This window comes from Trichosurus vulpecula, chromosome 5 (assembly GCF_011100635.1).
Source record: "Trichosurus vulpecula isolate mTriVul1 chromosome 5, mTriVul1.pri, whole genome shotgun sequence".
NCBI lineage: Eukaryota > Metazoa > Chordata > Mammalia > Diprotodontia > Phalangeridae > Trichosurus > Trichosurus vulpecula.
In genome coordinates, this window is record NC_050577.1 from 264815382 (window position 1) to 264833491 (window position 18110).

At 44.3% G+C, this 18110-nt stretch overlaps 2 protein-coding genes across 2 annotated transcripts; both read right to left on the bottom strand.

Annotated features, from left to right (window-relative positions):
- Window positions 1–1057: 1057 nt before the first annotated feature.
- Window positions 1058–3173, bottom strand: INHBE (inhibin subunit beta E). Its single transcript, XM_036758740.1, has 2 exons — window positions 2720–3173; window positions 1058–2447 (listed from the first exon to the last, which is right to left on the bottom strand). Exons 1-2 carry the CDS (start codon window positions 3015–3017, stop codon window positions 1693–1695), a joined length of 1053 nt encoding a protein of 350 aa, XP_036614635.1. The 5' UTR covers window positions 3018–3173; the 3' UTR covers window positions 1058–1692.
- A 4700-nt stretch (window positions 3174–7873) lies between these two features.
- Window positions 7874–12080, bottom strand: INHBC (inhibin subunit beta C). The gene is made up of 2 exons (XM_036758624.1): window positions 11520–12080; window positions 7874–8883 (listed from the first exon to the last, which is right to left on the bottom strand). The coding sequence occupies exons 1-2, from the start codon at window positions 11854–11856 to the stop codon at window positions 8132–8134; spliced, it is 1089 nt and encodes a 362-aa protein (XP_036614519.1). The 5' UTR covers window positions 11857–12080; the 3' UTR covers window positions 7874–8131.
- Between the last annotated feature and the right edge of the window lie 6030 nt (window positions 12081–18110).

Below are 18110 nucleotides of genomic sequence, written 5' to 3' on the forward strand. Positions count from 1 at the left end.
AGGTTTTGGAGATGTCAGCCATCCTGCGAGTGTACCTTTCCCCTCTCAATTCTTCGCTGCTCCTTGCTCCCTCTGCTGGCCCCCCTGGTGAACATCACCTTCTCTTAGATTGAACCTGTCTGAAGACAGAGACGGTACAATTTCGGTGGTAGTGGGGACCTTGGGAGGGAGGAACAATGAAAGAAGCCCTCTGTACTCCCAAACGCCAGTATTGTGGGAGCCAAGAGAGTATGAGTATGCCAAGAGAAAGTGAGAGATGGAGACATAAATGGATACATGGACTGGCGGGGGATGGGGGTGGGGTGGGGGAAGCAGTCAGAAACATGTAAATGGTTCTGTGTATTGGAAGGAAAACTGCTCTTGTCCCCTATCCCTCCATGTCCTGCTGGTTCTCCTGTTGCCATGGCGACAGGATGCAGGGGAAGGGTCAGCTGTTTCAGTCTCTGATGTGTAATGGGGAGAGGAGAAGAGTGGTGTGTTGGGGGGGTGTGTGTGGGGGGGAACAAGGTCATGATCAGGAACCTGGAGAATGCTCCTTTCTAATTATCTTCCTTACTTCTCTTTCACATCCTCCTCAAGCCCCTAATTTCCCTCCCTTCCTTGTATCTTGGAACATCCTCCAAAGTATTTCTTGGGAAGTGGGGAAGATGAGGCAGTGAATCAACTGCTTGTTTGGGGGGGAACATAAGGACAAAGGTAGAGCTAGTGAGAAGTTGGGGCATGTTATGTTGACATTGAGTTGTTAACATAAGATGTTAAATTACTTAGGAGAAAAGAGGAGATAAAGAGCTAAGATCCCCCACCTCCCTCCCCCACTTGGTATCGACCAAATGTCCAGCCACTTCCAGAGGGTCAGGGACATAGATCAACCTGGTCAAACTGATAGTCACCTGGTACAAAGAAACCTGCACGTGGTTCTTTTCCAGACACATCCACATGAGAGATGGAAAGAGGTAGTAACTAACCCAGTGACCTTGCCCTGCTGCGTGCTCCTCCTCCCCATCCCAGTCCTTGAGTCTCCCCCCAAACCCTGTATCAAGACACACACACCTGTGACTTTTTTTTTCATTTTTATTAGGAAAATATAAATACGTTTCTCTCTCCCCAGCAGGGCCTCACCCCTGGCGAAACTAGAGGGTGATCCTTTATGGGGCTCATCAGCTTCTCCAAACTCCTACATCTTAAGTCTGTGCCAGACTCTTTCTCTGGGCCCATTTCCCTCTTAGCAGTTCCCACAAAGCACCCTCACCAAAGCAGCTCACACAAAGCACCTTTTCCTAGCATATATCTCCCCCATACCACACTCTCCCGTGCCCTAATTACCCACCCTCTCCTCTATTGGCCAGGAAGTTCTATCTCTCTTAGAAGTCACTGAGCAACTTTTCTGACCCCTCCCTCCCCACCCCTTAAACTATCTTTTCTATGGAGTGTTCAGGGTAGGAATCCTCTTCTAGTAAGAACCAGTTAGAGGAATGCCTTACCCATCTCCCCATTCTCCAACCAGCCTGAAACTGGACACTAAAGTCCCAGGTTGGACTCATCAGAGTTAGCCCATGGGGCCAGACTGCCAGGTCACCTGGGGAGGGGATGTCAGGAATCAGACAGCCTCAGCCATTGACCTGCTGACCCCTTTCTTCAGTGGACCAACACTATTCACACTCTCTCTAGCTCCAAATCCTTTGAACCCCCTTGCTAGCTGCAGCCACAGGCTTCCACTACCATATCAGGTACATCAGTCTTGACTACATTGCCGCTTTGGTCAAGATAGAGGAGGGAGAGTGGCCGGCGGGCTGTGGGAACACAGCAAGAGGGGCCAGATGGCCAGGGACTATTGGCTTTGAGAAGGTTGAAGACAGCAGAATGGAAAGAGGCAGTAATGCCTGGGCTGCCAGCCAGGTGGGGCGGGCACTGTCCACTACAATAATTTAGCTGGTACCCCTCAGGCTTCAAGATCCAATCTTTCCAGCCCAGTTCCTGGAAGTCTACATAGTGGTCCCGCTTGCAGCATAGAAGGCTCCCAGGCTCACATGTAGGGGTTCTCCTCTTGGCCCGATCCCCCCCAGGTGCTCTGGCTTGGGTCCTAATCACCAGGAAGGGTTGATGGTGCCCAGCTGTATCCAGAAGTAAGTGTCTGGCAGCTGTGGTATTGCCTACATGAGGCCTGCAGACCAGCTTGAATTTCAGAACACCAGAGCCAGTGCCCTCCAGTGCACGAGAAGGAAGGGTAAGAGCATTCCATCCTGGAGTGGTCATTCGATGCTCAGCCAGCAGGGTTTGATTTCCCTGGACCCCTCTCTCCAAACCCCACCGGAAGATTTGAATGGAGGGGGTACCAGCTAGGGTGGGATACAGGTGCAGCCAAAGACGGATGTGGTATGGAGGTAGGTGCAAGGGAGTGGAGAGATGGAAGCTGAGGATAGATCCACAGGCTGGAGTGGAGGAGGAGCCTGTGGAAAAATAATGGTGGTTCATGAATAATGTGAGAGGACTGGGACTTTTGGTGGAAGAGTTATGCTCTTCTCCCACCACCTTTTCAAATCCTGACAGTCTCCTTCTTTTCTATCCTAACTTAAGAGATAAAGGCTTCAGAATGTCAGCTCCCAACCCCGCCTCTCCCAACTTCTCTGTCCGCAACTACATCCCTCTTCTGGCTGTTTTCCTCCTGTCTCTGTCTCTCTTTGGGTCTTTCCCTGCTCTGCTTGTCCTCTCTTTCACCCACCTGTTTCTGCTGCAAAGCTGATGGTCTCCACCTGGTTCATCTGAGCCACCTTCTTAGACTGCAGTCTCCTTAAGGCTCTGGCCAGGACCGCAGGGTGGGGAGGATGGGGTATGCTTGGACGGCTGGTCAGTTGTAGCCCCTCTAAGATTTGCTGCTTGGCCAGCTCCAGGACTAGGGCCCTCTCTTCCTGGGGTCCTAGAGTAGGTAACCCACATGATGGGCACCGAGGTCCTGATCTTTGAGCTCCTGCTAGTGCCCATAGCAGTACCAGTAGGAGCCAGGCATCTGGGTACCCCATTCTCCCCTGTGGCTATCCTAGGGAAACTTATCCCCTGAAGAAGGGAGAGTCAGATGTCTCCTTGTACCCTGGAAAAAAACCCGAAACAAAAATTTGACTGATGAAAAGTGGGGTATTCAGAGTTGTCTGCCTGGTCGATCCACTCAGCTTACTGACCCAGGGCCTCTTTTGAGCTGGCAGCCTGGGGCTCCCCCACCTAGAGGACAGTAGGCAGACCCACCTCCTGAACACCAGGATTGGCCAGTTCTTCTGTCAATCAGGTCCTTGGTGGGGGGGAGTGGAGGATCCCCCACCCTTTCCAGAGCTCATGTTTCACCGATCTGGCTGTGGTGACAGGCTTGGGGAAGGGGTATGTGGGGGTGGGGTGGGGGGAGACGTGGACAGGAATGATGCAAGAAAGAGGATGATTTCACAGACTCCTAACCCAGGATCCAGCGGAGGAGAAGGGGGAGGGTGATGTGACCCATGTGAGCCAGGTGGAGGAGTGAAGGCTCCCTACATACAGTTGTCCCCAATACCTTCCACTTTCAGCTTTTCTAGTTTCCACCACAACAGTTTGACTTAACAGAGAAGACTATTGGGGCTTTAATGCCTACCACTTTGAGGGGCCCCGCCATAAAAGGAACCCAGGACTCCATCCCCCAAACATCGAACAGGGAGGCTGGAAGTTCAGCAGCAACAGAGTTCCCAAGGCCAAGCCTAGGTGGCAAGTGCCACGGGATACCTAGAAGTCACCCCTTGTCCCCTACGTGTGCTGGCTGCCCAGAGTCCAATTGGACGTGAATACATTGTGGGGGAGGGAGAGAATTGGTGGTGAGTTGTGTTACTGGGATGAATGGGAAAATCCAGAGGTAGGGGCGGGGAAGGATGATGCAATGGTGGAGCTCGGGCAGAGTCCATCCCAACTGGCAGAATGGCATGGCACGGCACTTAGGAGGGCCTGGTGCCCAGTCTTGAATTGGGTACTGCAACTTGATCTAATCTCTTTTAAGGTGATGAGAAGAGCCTGGATTTGTTAGTGTACTAAAAGCAACCCCTCTTTGCTAACACCTCTCTGTTTTTAGCTCGGGGTATGAGGAAGGGAGGCTGGAATTTTGCAGTGCAATAGCTGGGGTCCAAGCCCAGCTCCGCCAATCACCTTCCTCCTAGCTTTGGATAGCATGGCCTTAGTAGGAGAGAAGTAAGCATTTGGCCCCAGTCTCCCCTCACTCTACTATAATCCCCCAACAACTTGGGCCTCCAGAATAGAGGCTTCAACGAGCTGGGATGTCCCGACTTTGCAGCCTAATAATACCAGTTATTGTCTATTAGTGCTTCAAGGTTTGCAAAGTGCAACATATATTGTCTGATTCCAAACTCGTGACGGCCCTTGTAAAGTAGGTGCTATTATTAGCCCATTTTATAAAATGAACCAAAGCTAAGGAAGGTTAAGTGGTTTGCCCAGGGTTGCAGTAAAGGCTAATTACTCTGGAGGCAGAATTTGAATATTGTGCTGCTAAGTCCAGCTCTCTCTACCTTTCTTTCCCCACAAAATAATGGTATGGTGGTGGGGAGGATAGAAAGAGCCATTACTCAGGTTAGCTGTGACTTTTTGGCAGTACATAAAGGATTTTTTTACTCTGAAACCCCATGACCCACCCTAACTCTCTCCTTATTAAGCCCTGTGCTGGGATACCATATGGATACCACTGTCACTGACCAGGAGGTATGCAAACCTACTCCACCCTCCTCATGCACAGTGGTTAAGTCACAATACCCCTGGCCACCACCATGTGGCAGTACAAGGCCACTGGACAACAGCTGGTCCAGCGATGACCGGTTTCCCTCAAGGAAGTGGTTTCTCTGGGGAAAGAGACAGAATAGGAAGTGCTTTGTGGAAGACTTTTTTTGGTCTTCCTTCCTTACCTAGGACTGGGCTCCTTCACTCAAATGCTCATCCTCCTGAACTCCAAAAGAGGGTGAGATTAATCTCTTCCTCCCTAACCCCTTCCCCATAATGCTTTCTTGTAGTGATAAAAGAATCAGCAACCTGCGTTTGCCACAATGTTGCTACAAGGCTGTGACATCTGTCTTTGTTGGTGCCCGGGGGCACATATTGGTTCCCAAAGCTGGGAGAGGGGCCAGAGAGAGTAATGAGAAGCAGCTGGGGGTAGCCTCTGACCCATATCCCCTCTCCACCCCCAGCAAGTGCCCCCAGTTGCCAGCTCTGCCTGCCCCATCTCTCCTGCGCCTGGTCTGGTCCTACCTCCCCACTGACACTTACGTCAGAGCTCAGTTAAAAATACTTTCCCAGCATCTTAGTCACTTTTCCCAAGAAGTGCTCCCGGTTTATAAATACTCTAGCCATCTGCCTTGCTGCCTGCCCCTTCACCAACTGAGGGATGGGTTAGGCTGGGGAGAAGGGGGGAAGGAACTGGGAGAACTATAATCTAGCCACTAGAAAAGAAGGCTGTTGGGTGGTGGGGAGGCAGGTAAGGAGCCTGGGGTTAGGAAACTGAAGAACTATACAGAGGAAAACCCATGCTCCACATCCCAGTGAAGAGCCTAGCCAAAAAGGGATGGGGCAGACTCTATGGCAGGAAGGAGAAAAATTAAAATTCAAGGGGGACTTTCAGATAGGAAAAGACACTATACTATTTGGATGTTCCAGCATGAGTTCTCATTTTCCCAAACATACCACACCCTAGAGGGCCCCTTTCTCTTTCTCCTGGGGTTCCCTCCAATTCCCCCCTCCACCCCCACTTGTCCAGGAAGTGATTGTTGGCTAAGCAAATACAGACAATTCATTCTCCAAATGGCGATATCCAGCTTTGCGCAAACTCGACCTTGGGCACCAGACTATATCGACCTCTTAGTCCAGAGCTATCCAGCCAGGGGGAGGAGCCAGTGGGGGAAGAAGGGCAAGGGTCCAGGGAGGATTGTCACCAGATAAAAGGATCCACCTTGTTGTTCGTCCTTCGTTTCCAAGAGGACCAATGACATTGCAGGGTGATGTCTTGACTTGTGCTTAATTTCAGGCCTCCTTTTCCTTTCTCCTTCCCCACTCAAGTCCATTCACCTAGCTCCTGCCCCCTAGCAGGTCTCCAAGATTGTAGATAATGGAGGAGAGCATAAGACTCAAACCGTTTGCTTCTTCCCAGGCTTATGCTATAGGCCAGTGATTCCCAACTTCTCTGAATGTGAGGACCCCTTTTTAATGGCAAAACATTTCTCAGATCTTCCACTCCAACCTGATAGTAATTGTGCTACTATCTAGTAGTATCTGCTGATTAAGAAAATACATGACAAAAAGCTATGATTTAATAACATATTTATATAAATTTCTATTTTATTAATCACAATAGCAGCTACATATATTTGTAAAGTGGTAATACATATGTGTAGAGACAAGTGTCTTCACAAGGTATGTTTGCCTTATGTATTATACTGAGTCATTTAATGACTTATCTATTATACTGAGGCATTTAATGAGATGGTCATCTTGCAATAGCTGGGTGATTCCCCCAGGGGTCTGAAGCCCACGTCTTGGCAACCACCAATCTGAACCATGTCCAGCAGAATAAGAATTTGAAATAGGTCATCATCCACCCATTGATCAAGCAATTGATTAGCCTGCAAGTATCCATACATTAGGGCAAATCACAAAGGGAAGAGGAGGCAGCAGGTACTTGTCTACTAGGTATTTCTATTTTAAGGTCTTCCTATTAGGAGGTCTCACCTCCCTCTTACCTTTACTCCTCACAGCTCAATAGCGTTCCAGATAATGGGAAGACAGTACGTTGTAGGGATGTGAATTCAGAAGGAAGAGCGAAGCATCAAGTAAGGGGCCTTAAAACTTTTATTGTTTCTGCTTTTACTGGTATCCAGAACAAGATCGGTGATGTTTGAATGGAGTAGGAAGAAGGACTCAAGGAGACTTGGGGAGTAGGTAGAAAGTAAAGAGAGGAAGTACAGCGCATGGTAGAAAATACAAGCAGCTTTGCCCTGGAGAGAGGATTTATATGGGGCAGGAGAGGCACAGATAGGTTGGCAAGCAGGCTCTTCAAGGACTGGGTAGGGAAGTGGAGAGGAGGGGAAGGGAAAGAAAGGAAGTTAGGGATATGAAGGGCAAGGAAAAAGAGATGAACCTCAACTGGGAGAAATTTTTAGGAGATAAATCTCTAGATATCAAAAGGAGATATAGATAGATAGATAAATATATTTCTAATAGATAGATAGATAGAGGAATACTTTTGAAGACCCAAGGCCCATCTGTACTTACTTATCTTTCCACCCTCAGAAAGGAGGGAAGGGACTGGGTCAACTCATTTGGGGCAACCAGTGAGTTCTGAAGGATAATGATCTCTGTCTGGAATGAGGATGAGAGGGGAGTCTCTGAGATGGGGATGCAAGAAGTCTCCTGCTTCAAGATAAGCAGAAGAGTAGAATAGCCCTCTAGTAAGGAAGACAAATGCATATCCCTAGTTGCATGAAGGTGAGGGGTCTTTTGGGCTGGGAACATGATAAAAGAGTCCCTTATATGAGAGTTCTGGGCATGGATGGTGTGTGTGGGTTGAAGATGGGTTAGCATGGAGGTGGAGGAGAAGAGAAATATGTAGAAAATTTTAGTCTATGCCCTAAGCTATCTTCTGAAGAAGGTAATGGATTGACTCTCAAAGGGTGAAAATATGGAAGAAGAGAAAAAGGAAAAGAAGAGAATAAGGATTTTTATAGCATCTACTATGTGCTGGGTGCTATGCTAAACACTTTTAACAAATATTATCTCATTTGATTCTCACAACAACCCTGTGAGGTAGGTGCTATTATTATCCCATTGTATAGTTGAGGAAAGCCACAGAGATGAAGTAATTTGCTCAGTCATACAGAAAGTAAGCGTCTGAGGCCAGATTTGAACTTGGTCATCCTGATTCCAGGCCCAGTGCTCTATGCATCATGTCACCAGCTGCCTCAATAGAATACCCAGGTTAAGAGTAGAAGGATTTCCAGAATTGTGTTGGGAAAGATGAATCCCCATTTGGGTTGGGGCACAATTTTTTGAACAACCTCCCTGAGGTGAGAAGGGAATCTGTATGTGAGTATCCTCTTCTCCATGTCCTCCTCCCCCTTTAAACACATTAACTGCAGCCACAGGCCTCCACCACCATGTCTGGAATGTCAGTCTTGACAATGTTGCTGTCACGGTCATAGTAGAGAAGGGACAAAGGGCGACGGACAGTAGGCACACAGCAGGAGCCTCCACCAGCTGTTCCTGGGACTCCATTAGCCTTGAGCAAGTTGAGCACAGCAGTGTGGAAAGAGGCCGCAATTCCTGGCATACCTGCGACATGTAGCGGGCACTGCCCAGTACAGAAGTTCATAGCGTAACCTTCAGGCTGAATGATCCAGTCATTCCAGCCTATCTCCCGGAAATCTACAAAGAACTCTTGTCGACAGCACATTTGAGACCCACCTTGGCACTCAATGCCTCGACGATGTATTTGATGCTTTTTTCCTATTCTCACCCGAGCTATTATAAAGGGTTGTTGGGCATCCTTGTCCAAGACAATTGGGCTCTGGGCTCCCCAGCCTTTGGGCTCCAATTCTAGGGTTAGGTGCCCCTGACTATATGCAGCCTGGGCCTCAGGCCCCAGGAGGAACTGGTACCAGCCACTGGAATCCACCTCTAGCTGATGCTGGGTAGTCAAATTGAGGTTGGTGTCCTGTGGCCCAGGTACCAGGACCTTCACATACATACTCCATGTAGCATTGGGAGGAATCTGCAAGAAGAAACCCAGCCTGGCTTGGAGGACCTCCAGGCTAGCACTGGTTTGATCTGGGGAGAGTCGGAAATCCAGCACCGTTTTGGTCCTGTTGGCAGTAGAGTGGCCTGTAGACAAAGGGAACAACAGTCATCCTGATTGTCCTACTGACTCACTAAAGAATCAGCCCTTCCTTTCTGACCATGCTTTTTGTGTTTCCTTCTTTCACTTATTCCAGGTGAGGACCAAATGAGAATAGTAAAGAATAGTATATAAATGCTAAAGCTTTATATAAACGTCAACTATTTCAGAACAGCCCATGTCTTCTCAGTCTTTTCTTTAGTAGTCTTGATCTATCTATCTTTCCTTCCATCTATGCTATGAATCCTTTTTGTTCTCAGGTCTTGCTAATCATAAGATATTTTCTTCTGAGTTCTAACCCAAGTCTTTCTGCTACATGTTCTCTTCTCTGTGGGGGATGGGAAACTCGTTTAGTACCCAATCCTTTTCTAAAAAGAAAAAACTTCGAGTTTAGCTAGTCTAACCAATCATTTAACACAGAAATCACCTTGTAAAGTCCTGACCTTTTTGTCCAATACCTTGTTGGACAGATATTACTCTATGACAAATGCTATCACCAAGGTCCCCTCATAATGCTGTCCTCCCCCACCCCTGGGGGAATGTCATTCAGTTTTGGTCCGAGCTATTCTGAATGGTGGGTGAGAAAACTTATTTATCTATACCTTACTTACTTTCTATTTTTATATTTTTATTCATTTATTTTAATTATTATTGTTTTGTTTATTTATAACTTATTTAATTTATATATTTAAATATAGTATTATTTAGCTGGTCCCAGACCATTCACATCCCATCCAATTACCTGCTAGGAAATCTGGGCCTACCAAGTGCAAGTATCTTGCATCTCCCCAGACTCCCTCCAACTCTTGCTCTTGTGGCCAGAACCTTAGCCACAGAGATCTGATGGATCAAGACCCTCACTTTCTACCCTTGTCTCTGACTTTGGAAAGGGGCCAGAGGGAATAAGAAGCAGGACAGCATCTTAACCTGATAGGTGCCAGCAAACAGCCATGGGGAAGCAGTTGCTAAAAGATAAGTCATGAGGACCTACTGGAGAACTGGGCCGGCATGAAGGGGAGCCATGGCTGGAAGGAAAAGTTGTCCAGATCACAGATAGTAGGGACAGGATTGATCCTGTCCTGGGAGCGGGTAATCCCTTCTACTCCTGGAGAAAGCTGCTTATCCCCTTTCTAGTTACCTTCTAAGTTATCTGGGCATGTACAAACTAATTTGTTACTTTTGATTTAGATTTTTTTAAATGTGCTTCTCATAAAATGCACTAAATAGTGGTTTAAATTATTGCGATTTTCATAAACTGAATTTGGACTTTGCTAGCTACACATTTAATACAGATTTATTTATTTGGCTTCTCAGGCTGTTTCAATGAGTGCCTGGAATGAAAGAAAGGAGGTTATCACCAGGAGGATACCACTGGTAAATTCAAGCTAGTATAGTCCCACAGGTAGGGTAGGGGAGATAGGTGGGTAGCAATTTTTCTTCCCCTAGAAGGTACAATGGGTTTGAAAGAAAAGCTATGCCCCAGAAGGGCGAGTGAGTTTTCCAGTAAGCCCTGTCCAGAGGGATGAGGGAAGAGTTTCCCTGACAGGCCAGACAATTCCCTTGGCTCAGTGGTGATTGACAGCTCAACCTGCCTTGCCACCTGGTGATGGTTATACTAATGTTCTAGGAATGATAGTCACATCAGTGTCACCACTGCTACTAGAAAGGATGTGACAATTGACTACCCTTTGGCTGAACTAATAATCCTTGTGACTTCCCAAACCAAAACTCTTTTCCCTGGCTCCTACTCCCTTTTTCATTTTTAGGATTCTTTTTCCTCTCTTTCTATAATCTACACCATGATTCTGGAAAAGGAAGAAAGATGCTTCCTTTTAAATCTAGTAGTTTCCCCCAATTCTTATATTCCAAAGTCTCCTAAAACCTACCCTATTAGCCAATAATGGGTCACTGAGGCTCTTTAGGCTACAGAGTAGGCTAACCCAGCCATGAGTTACCAGCCCTAGTTCATAAAAATTCATAGGATTTAAAACTATAAAAAAAGGTTTAAAGATCATGGAGTCAAACGCCTTCATTTTAAATATTTAGAATATGAGATCCAGAAAAGTGAAGTGATTTTTTCTTACTAAATATCAGAGCTTGGATTTCCACCCAGATCTTCTAACTCCAAATCTGGTTATTCTTATTTCATTGTAATCCCAATTCTCAAGCCTAAGGATTGGCCTGAGGTCACAATACCCTCCTTCAATAGCAGGCAGCTAGAGAGCGCAGCACTGGGGTCTCTGTTGTCTGGTTCCTAAAATCACTATTGGCATGATTTTATTTACCCTCTACTTTTATGGTTCCTTTGTCTCTATCATACTGCCCAAAGCAATTTAACACCCTTAGCTCTCAGCTTGCTTATCCCAGGAACTCGGTTCAGGGCGGTCTAGGACCCCAGGAATTAGGGTATGGAGTGTGTAGAGTAAGGAGAGAGCAGATGAAATAGAAAGAGGTCTGGATGTTGACCTCTACAGTTTTGGGGGGTGCCAAATCTGAGAAGTGGCAGGTAGGTTGTATTATATAAGATTCCCAACAGGAAAAGGGAAAAGATTGGGGAAGGAGATGGATTATTGGATTGCTCTATTTTTTAGAAGAGGTTGTATATCTCAGTTCCCACACCTACCTGTCTCAGCAAAACTGATGATCTCGTACTCCTGTTCCTCAACTTCAATCCCAGAAACCCCTAAACTGCTACCAGACAGAATTCTTCCCCCAGGACCGTGGAGACGCCACAGGGCAGTCCTCAGGGTGGCTCTGGACACAGGCTGGATCAATGTCGGGCGCTGAGTTAAGTGCAGTTTATCCAGGATACTTTGCTTTGCCAGATTGAGCAGCAGCTCCCGTTGTCCCTCAGGATCTGAACCAGGCACTCCACATGCTGGACATTGACTACCACCCCATTTTGTGCCTGCTGAAGTTTGGATCAGGAGCAGGAGACCCAAGAACAGAGAGGAGGCCATTGTCTGCTGGGGTCTTCTAGAAGAAATACCTTAAATCTGGGACTCAGGGCTTCAGCCACTGTAAGACTTGAATTTTAAATGCTAGAGTCCACACCAAAGGGTATGTATCCAGTTGGCATGATTCTTCGCTGCAGGGGAGATGGTGGCCGCACATCTGGCTAGAGAAGGAGAAGACCAACATTAGGACCTGTCAGACATTGTCAACTGATAAGTAACTAAAGTACAAAGCAGGGACTGGGGGTGGGGGTGGGGGGTTGGTTTGTTTGGGAAGAACGAAAGTTCCATCAGCCAATTTTGGAAGGAAGGCAATTTCCATTTATGTTAGTTGCCTGCTCTGGGAGCAAAGGTTAGAGGTGAAATTCTGCTCTGTCACAAAGTACTCAGAGAATTGAAAAAGTGAGGATAGATCTAAGCCCTTCAGTGACAGACTACTTTAAAGAATGACTCTCAAATAAGAAATTCTAATTTGCACAATTTAATTCAATTTAACAAGCATTAAGGTTTTTTCTCAATTACATGTAAAAATTTTTAATATTTTTTTAAATTTTGAGTTCCAAATTGTCTTCCTCCTCTTGAGAAGGTAAGCAATTATATATAGATGTGCAGTCATGCAAAACATTTCCATATTAGTGATGTTGCAAAAGAAAACACAGACCAAAACCAACCAACCAAACAAGAAAAATTAAAAAGTTAAAAAAAATGCTTCAATCTGCATTCAGACTCTATCAGTTCCTTCTCTGGAGATGGACAGCATTTTTCATTACAAGTTTTTCAGAATTGTCTTGGATCATTGTATTGCTGAAAATATCTAAGTCATTCACAGTTGATTGCTGTTTAATATCGCTATTACTGTGTACACTGTTCTCCTGGTTCTGCTCATTTCACTTTGTATCAGTTCATGTAAGTCTTCCCAGGTTATTCTGAAAGCATCCTGCTCATCATTTCTTATAGCACATCATTTCTTATTGAAGGCGGTACCTCCCACTGTGCAGCCAGCAGTGAATGAGGAATCCATAGTGACTCATTTCTTGAACTCGATGCTGGAAATCTCCATCTCAGGATGGATGTTCAGTTGAATATGCTCAGGTAAGAAACACAAAACAAGAGAGGAAGCTAGGGCTTTGAGATCCAGTCTCATACTCACCTGGGCCACTCTGTGTATTAGTTGCCATGTGTAAGCATTTCAAGACACCTCATGTGAGGAGTGGGGCAGGGAGAGAAAATGAGACAGAGAGACATCAGAGCACCAGAGGGCAAAGTCCTTTCTTGAGTTTGATGGCTCTTACTGGTTTAGCAGCCAATCCTTTCTGAGCTTTCTCTTTTTAACTGTCAAGTGGGAATATGGGTGGAGGGGATAGGGCTGGGAGAAGATGGGGCAGAAGGGGAACCAACCAGGGTTTGCCGCATCATCCCAATATTCCAAGCCCTTTAGCATTGAGCCATATGTGTCTCTGGAAGTTGCCAGGAGAACTCATTGAATAATAATAATAGCTAGCATTTATATAGCGCTTACTATGTTCCAGGTACTATGCTAAATGCTTTATTATCTCATTTGATCCTTACAACAACCCTGGGAGGTAGGTGCTGCTATTAATCCCCATTTTACAGATGAGGAAACTGAGGCAGACAGAAGTTAATTGACTCGCCCAGGGCCGCATAGCTGGTAAGTATCTGAAGTTGGATGTGAAATCAGGTTTGCCTGACTCCAGGCCCAGTTCTCTATCTACTGTGTTGCCCAGCTGTCCGAGAGATGGTTCCTACCCAATCTCACACATGCTTCTTCAGGTGGAAGCCAAACATTCAGGCCAACCCCTGCTATACACTTCAGTGTGTTCATCCACTGATAGAATAGAATCGGGGCAGCCAGGTGTGGCAGTGAGTAGCACCAGCTCTGGAGTCAGGAGGACCTGAGTTCAAATGTGACCTCAGACACTTGACATATTTACTAACTGTGTGACCTTGGGCAAGTCACTTAACCCCAATTGCCCTGCCTACCCTCTCTGAAAAAAAAATCCCAAAAGAATGATAGAATAGCTCCTTGAGGCTGGGAAGTATTTAAACTTTGTCTTTCTATCCCTAATACTTCGCACATAGTAGATACTTCATAAATGCTTTTTGAATGATTAATGGATTTATTGTCAAAAGGAGTGAAATATGGAAAGATAGAGCCAGATTATGTAATGGCTTTACATGCCAAGCTGAGGAATTTCTATTTCATTCCATAAGTAATAGCTGCCAAGCAGCTAGGTGGCACTGAGTACGAAGCACAGAGCCTCGAGGCAGGAAAACTCATCCCTGCGAGTTCAGATCCAGCCTCAGACACTAGCTATGTGACTGTGGGCAACTCACTTGACCCTGTTTGCCTTAGTTTCCTCATTTGTAAAATAAGCTGGAGAAGGAAATGGCAAAACACTCAAGTATCTTTGCCAAGAAAACCCCAAATGGGGTCACAGAGTCAGACACAATTAGAACTGAACAATAGGACGTAGTAGGCAATTAATAAATGCTTGTTGCCTTGACTTGTTATTTAATATAAGTACTGTGGTGCATCATCCCAATGTTCCAAGCCCTTTACCATGGACATAATATAAGCACTGTGGTGCAATGGATAGAGTGCCAGGCCTGAGTTCATATCTGGCCTCAAAAATTTTTACTAGCTGTGTGACAGTGGGCAAGTTACTTAACCCTGTTTGACTCAGTTTTCTCATCCGTAAAAGGAGCTGGAGAAGGAAATGGCAAACTACCACAAATGGGGTCACAAAGAGTTGGACACAACTGACCACCAGCAACAGTGTTTCCTAAGCAGAGGAAGAACTTGGTCTGACCTATGATTAAGGAAGATTATTTTGTCAGTTTATAAGAATCATCCACACAGGTAATAATGACATCCTCAATGAGGATGTCATCTTTACCATCAAGCAATTGACTGAAAGATGTAGAGAATAAAAGATCCCATTGTGCTTACTATTTGTTAATTATGAAAATATCTATTTGATCTGGAATCCAATAGAGTAAAACACTGCCCTAAAGGCTCTCTTTCAACAAGATGGTTTCTATCCATATACCAATATAATTCAAGATTTCTTGAAAGGTATAACAACAGAGATAACCTTGTTCAGTGACCCACTGGTGATAAATATGAGGCAAGGCATAAAACAGGGAGATATATGTGTACAGTGTTTGGCACTGTGAAGGAGAGATGCAGTGCAGTGTCCAAGTTGAAGAGATGGATGGTGAAGTCCTCTATATTCCCCTATTTATCTCAGTTTCCTTATCTTTAAAATGGGGATAATAATAGCACCTGCTTCCCAGGGTTGTTGTGGATATCAAATGAGATAATCATGAAGTGCTTAGCACAGTGCTTGGCATATAGTAAGTGCTATATAAATGTTAGCTATCATAATTATAACTATAATTATAATAATTATCATTATTATTTGTAGATGACATTGTACCACTTGCTGTACCACTTGCATCGGAATGCAGATCACTGAAGAGACTCCTCTCTGTACTTGTGCATACCCTTTGACCCAGCAATACCACTTCTAGAGCTATATCTCAAAGAGATCATACAAGTTGGAAATGGACCCATATGTACAAAAATATTTATAGTGGCTCTTTTTGGGGTGGCAAAGAATTGGACATCAAGGGCATGCCCATCAATTGGGGAATGGCTAAACAAGTTGTGGTATATGAATGTAATGGAATACTATTGTGCAATAAGAAATGAGGAGCAGACGGACTTCATAATAATCTGGAAAGACTTATATGAACTGGGGTTGAGTGAGGGGAGCAGAACTAGGAGGTCATTATGCATGATTACAGACATGGTGTACTTTGATAGACTTGACTCTTCTCATCAATGCCAGGTTCAAAGACAGCTCCATGATGGAAAAAGCTATGCACATCCAGAGAAAGTATTATGGAGTCTGACTGCAAACTATTTGCTCTCTTTTTTTCCTTCTTTTTTGGTTTCCTTTCTTCTTCTTCTTCTTCTTCTTCTTCTTCTTCTTCTTCTTCTTCTTCTTCTTCTTCTTCTTCTTCTTCTTCTTCTTCTTCTTCTTCTTCTTCCTCCTCCTCCTCCTTCTCCTCCTCCTCCTCCTATTCTTCTTCTTTTTAGTATTGCAATTTATCCTTTAATTCTTGTCTGTAAATTTTCTGCCATTCTCTGTAGACTCTTTGTAGGTTCTTCATTTTGTGTGATTTCTTTTAATTAGATTTTTTATTTTTAGTTTACAACACTTACTTCTACATGTTCTTGAGTTTCAAATTTTCCTCCCTTCACTCCCCTCTCCCCTCCCCCCAAAACAGCATGCAGTCCGATATAGAGTCTATATAAACCTTCGCATTAAACTTATTTACACAATAGTCGAGTTGCAAAGAAGAATTATGAGCAATGGAATGAATCATGAGAGAGAAGAAACAAAACCAAAAAAGAAGAGAAAAAAGAGCAAATAGTTTGCCTCAGTCTGCATTCAGATTCCACAGTTCTTTCTCTGGATGTAGCTAGCTTTTTCCATCATGAGTCCTTTGGAGCTATCTTTGAGCCTTGTATTGCTGAGGAGAGCCAAGTCTATTAAAGTTAGTCATCACAGAATCAATATGTTTGGGGTTGTGTACAATGTTCTCCTGGTTCTGCTTCTCTCACTCAGCATCATATCATGCAGGTCTTTCCAAGTTATTATGAAGTCTGTGTCTTCCCCATTTCTTATAGCACAATGGTATTCCATTACATTCCTATACCATAATTTGTTTAGCCATTCCCCAATTGATGGGCATCTCCTTGATTTCCAATTGTTTGCCACCACAAAAAGAGCTGCTATAAATATTTTTGTACATACAGGTTGTGTGATCTCTTTGGGATATAGCCCAAGAGTGGTATTGCTGGGTCAAAGGGTATGCACATTTTTATAGCCCTTTGGGCATAGCTCCAAATTGCTCTCCAAAATGGCTGGATCTGTTCACAACTCCACCAACAATGTATTAATGTTCCAATTTTCCCATATCCTCTCCAGTATTTATAATTTTCCTGTTTTGTCATGTTGGCCAATCTGACAGGAGAGATGTGGTACCTAAGAGTTGTTTTGATTTGCATTTCTCTAATCAATAGTGATTTAGTGCATTTTTTTCATATGCTTATAGCTATCTTTAATTTCTTCCTCTGAAAACTGCCTGTTCATATCCTTTGACCATTTCTCAATTGGGGAATGGCTTTTATTCCTATAAATTTGGCTCAGTTCCCTCAGTATATTTTATATAAGGGGCCTTTATCAGAGACATTGGTTGTAAAGATTTTCTCGGAAATTTTCTGCTTCCCTCCTAATCTTCATCGCATTGGCTTTGTTTGTACAAAAACTTTTCAGTTTAACATAATCAAAATTATCCATTTTTCATTTTGTGATGCTCTCTTATCTCTTGTTCGGTCATGAATTCTTCCCTTTCCCATAGATCTGATAGGTAAACTATTCCTTACTCTCCCAAATTGCTTATAGTATCAGCCTTTATTCCTAAATCATGAACCCATTTTGACTTTATTTTGGTATACAGTGTAAGATATTGGTCTATGTCCAGTTTCTGCCATACCATTTTCCAATTTTCCTGGCAGTTTTTGTGAAATAGTGAATTCCTAGCCCAGAAGCTGGATTCTTTGGGTTTATAAGAGTAGATTGCTGTAGTCGTTGACTTCTGCGTCTTGTGTACCTAACCTATTCCACTGATCTACCACTCTGTTTCTTAGCCAGTACCAGGTAGTTTTGATGACTGATGCTTTATAGTACAGTTTGATATCTGGTATGGCTAGGCTACCTTCCCTAGCATTTCTTTTCATTAGTTCCCTTGATATTCTGGACTTTTTGTTCTTCCAGATAAATTTCGTTATTATTTTATTCAGCTCTGTAAAATAATTCTTTGGTAGTTCAATTGGTATGGCACTGAATAAGTAAATTAATTTAGGTAAAATTGTCATTTTTCTTATATTAGGTTGGCCTAACCATGAGCATCTGATGTTATTCAATTTATTTAGATCTGACTTTTTGTGTGAGAAGTGTTTTCTAATAGTGTTCATATAGGCCCTGGGTTTGTCTTGGCAGGTAGACTCCCAAATATTTTATAGTGTCTACAGTAAGTTTAAATGGAATTTCTCTTTCTATCTCTTGCTGTTTGGCTTTGTTAGTAATATGTAGGAATGCTGAGGATTTATGTTGGTTTATTTTGTATCCTGAAACTTTGCTAAAGTTGTTTATTATTTCAAGTAG

Excerpts from the sequence above, each read along its gene's own strand:
- INHBE (XM_036758740.1), bottom strand. The coding sequence starts at position 3,017 with ATGGGGTACCCAGATGCCTGGCTCCTACTGGTACTGCTATGGGCACTA. Across the intron at positions 2,448-2,719 it reads CAGCTTTGCAGCAGAAACAG|GCTCCTCCTCCACTCCAGCC; the intron begins GTGGGTGAAAGA and ends ATTTTTCCACAG.
- INHBC (XM_036758624.1), bottom strand. The coding sequence starts at position 11,856 with ATGGCCTCCTCTCTGTTCTTGGGTCTCCTGCTCCTGATCCAAACTTCA. Across the intron at positions 8,884-11,519 it reads CATCAGTTTTGCTGAGACAG|GCCACTCTACTGCCAACAGG; the intron begins GTAGGTGTGGGA and ends CTTTGTCTACAG.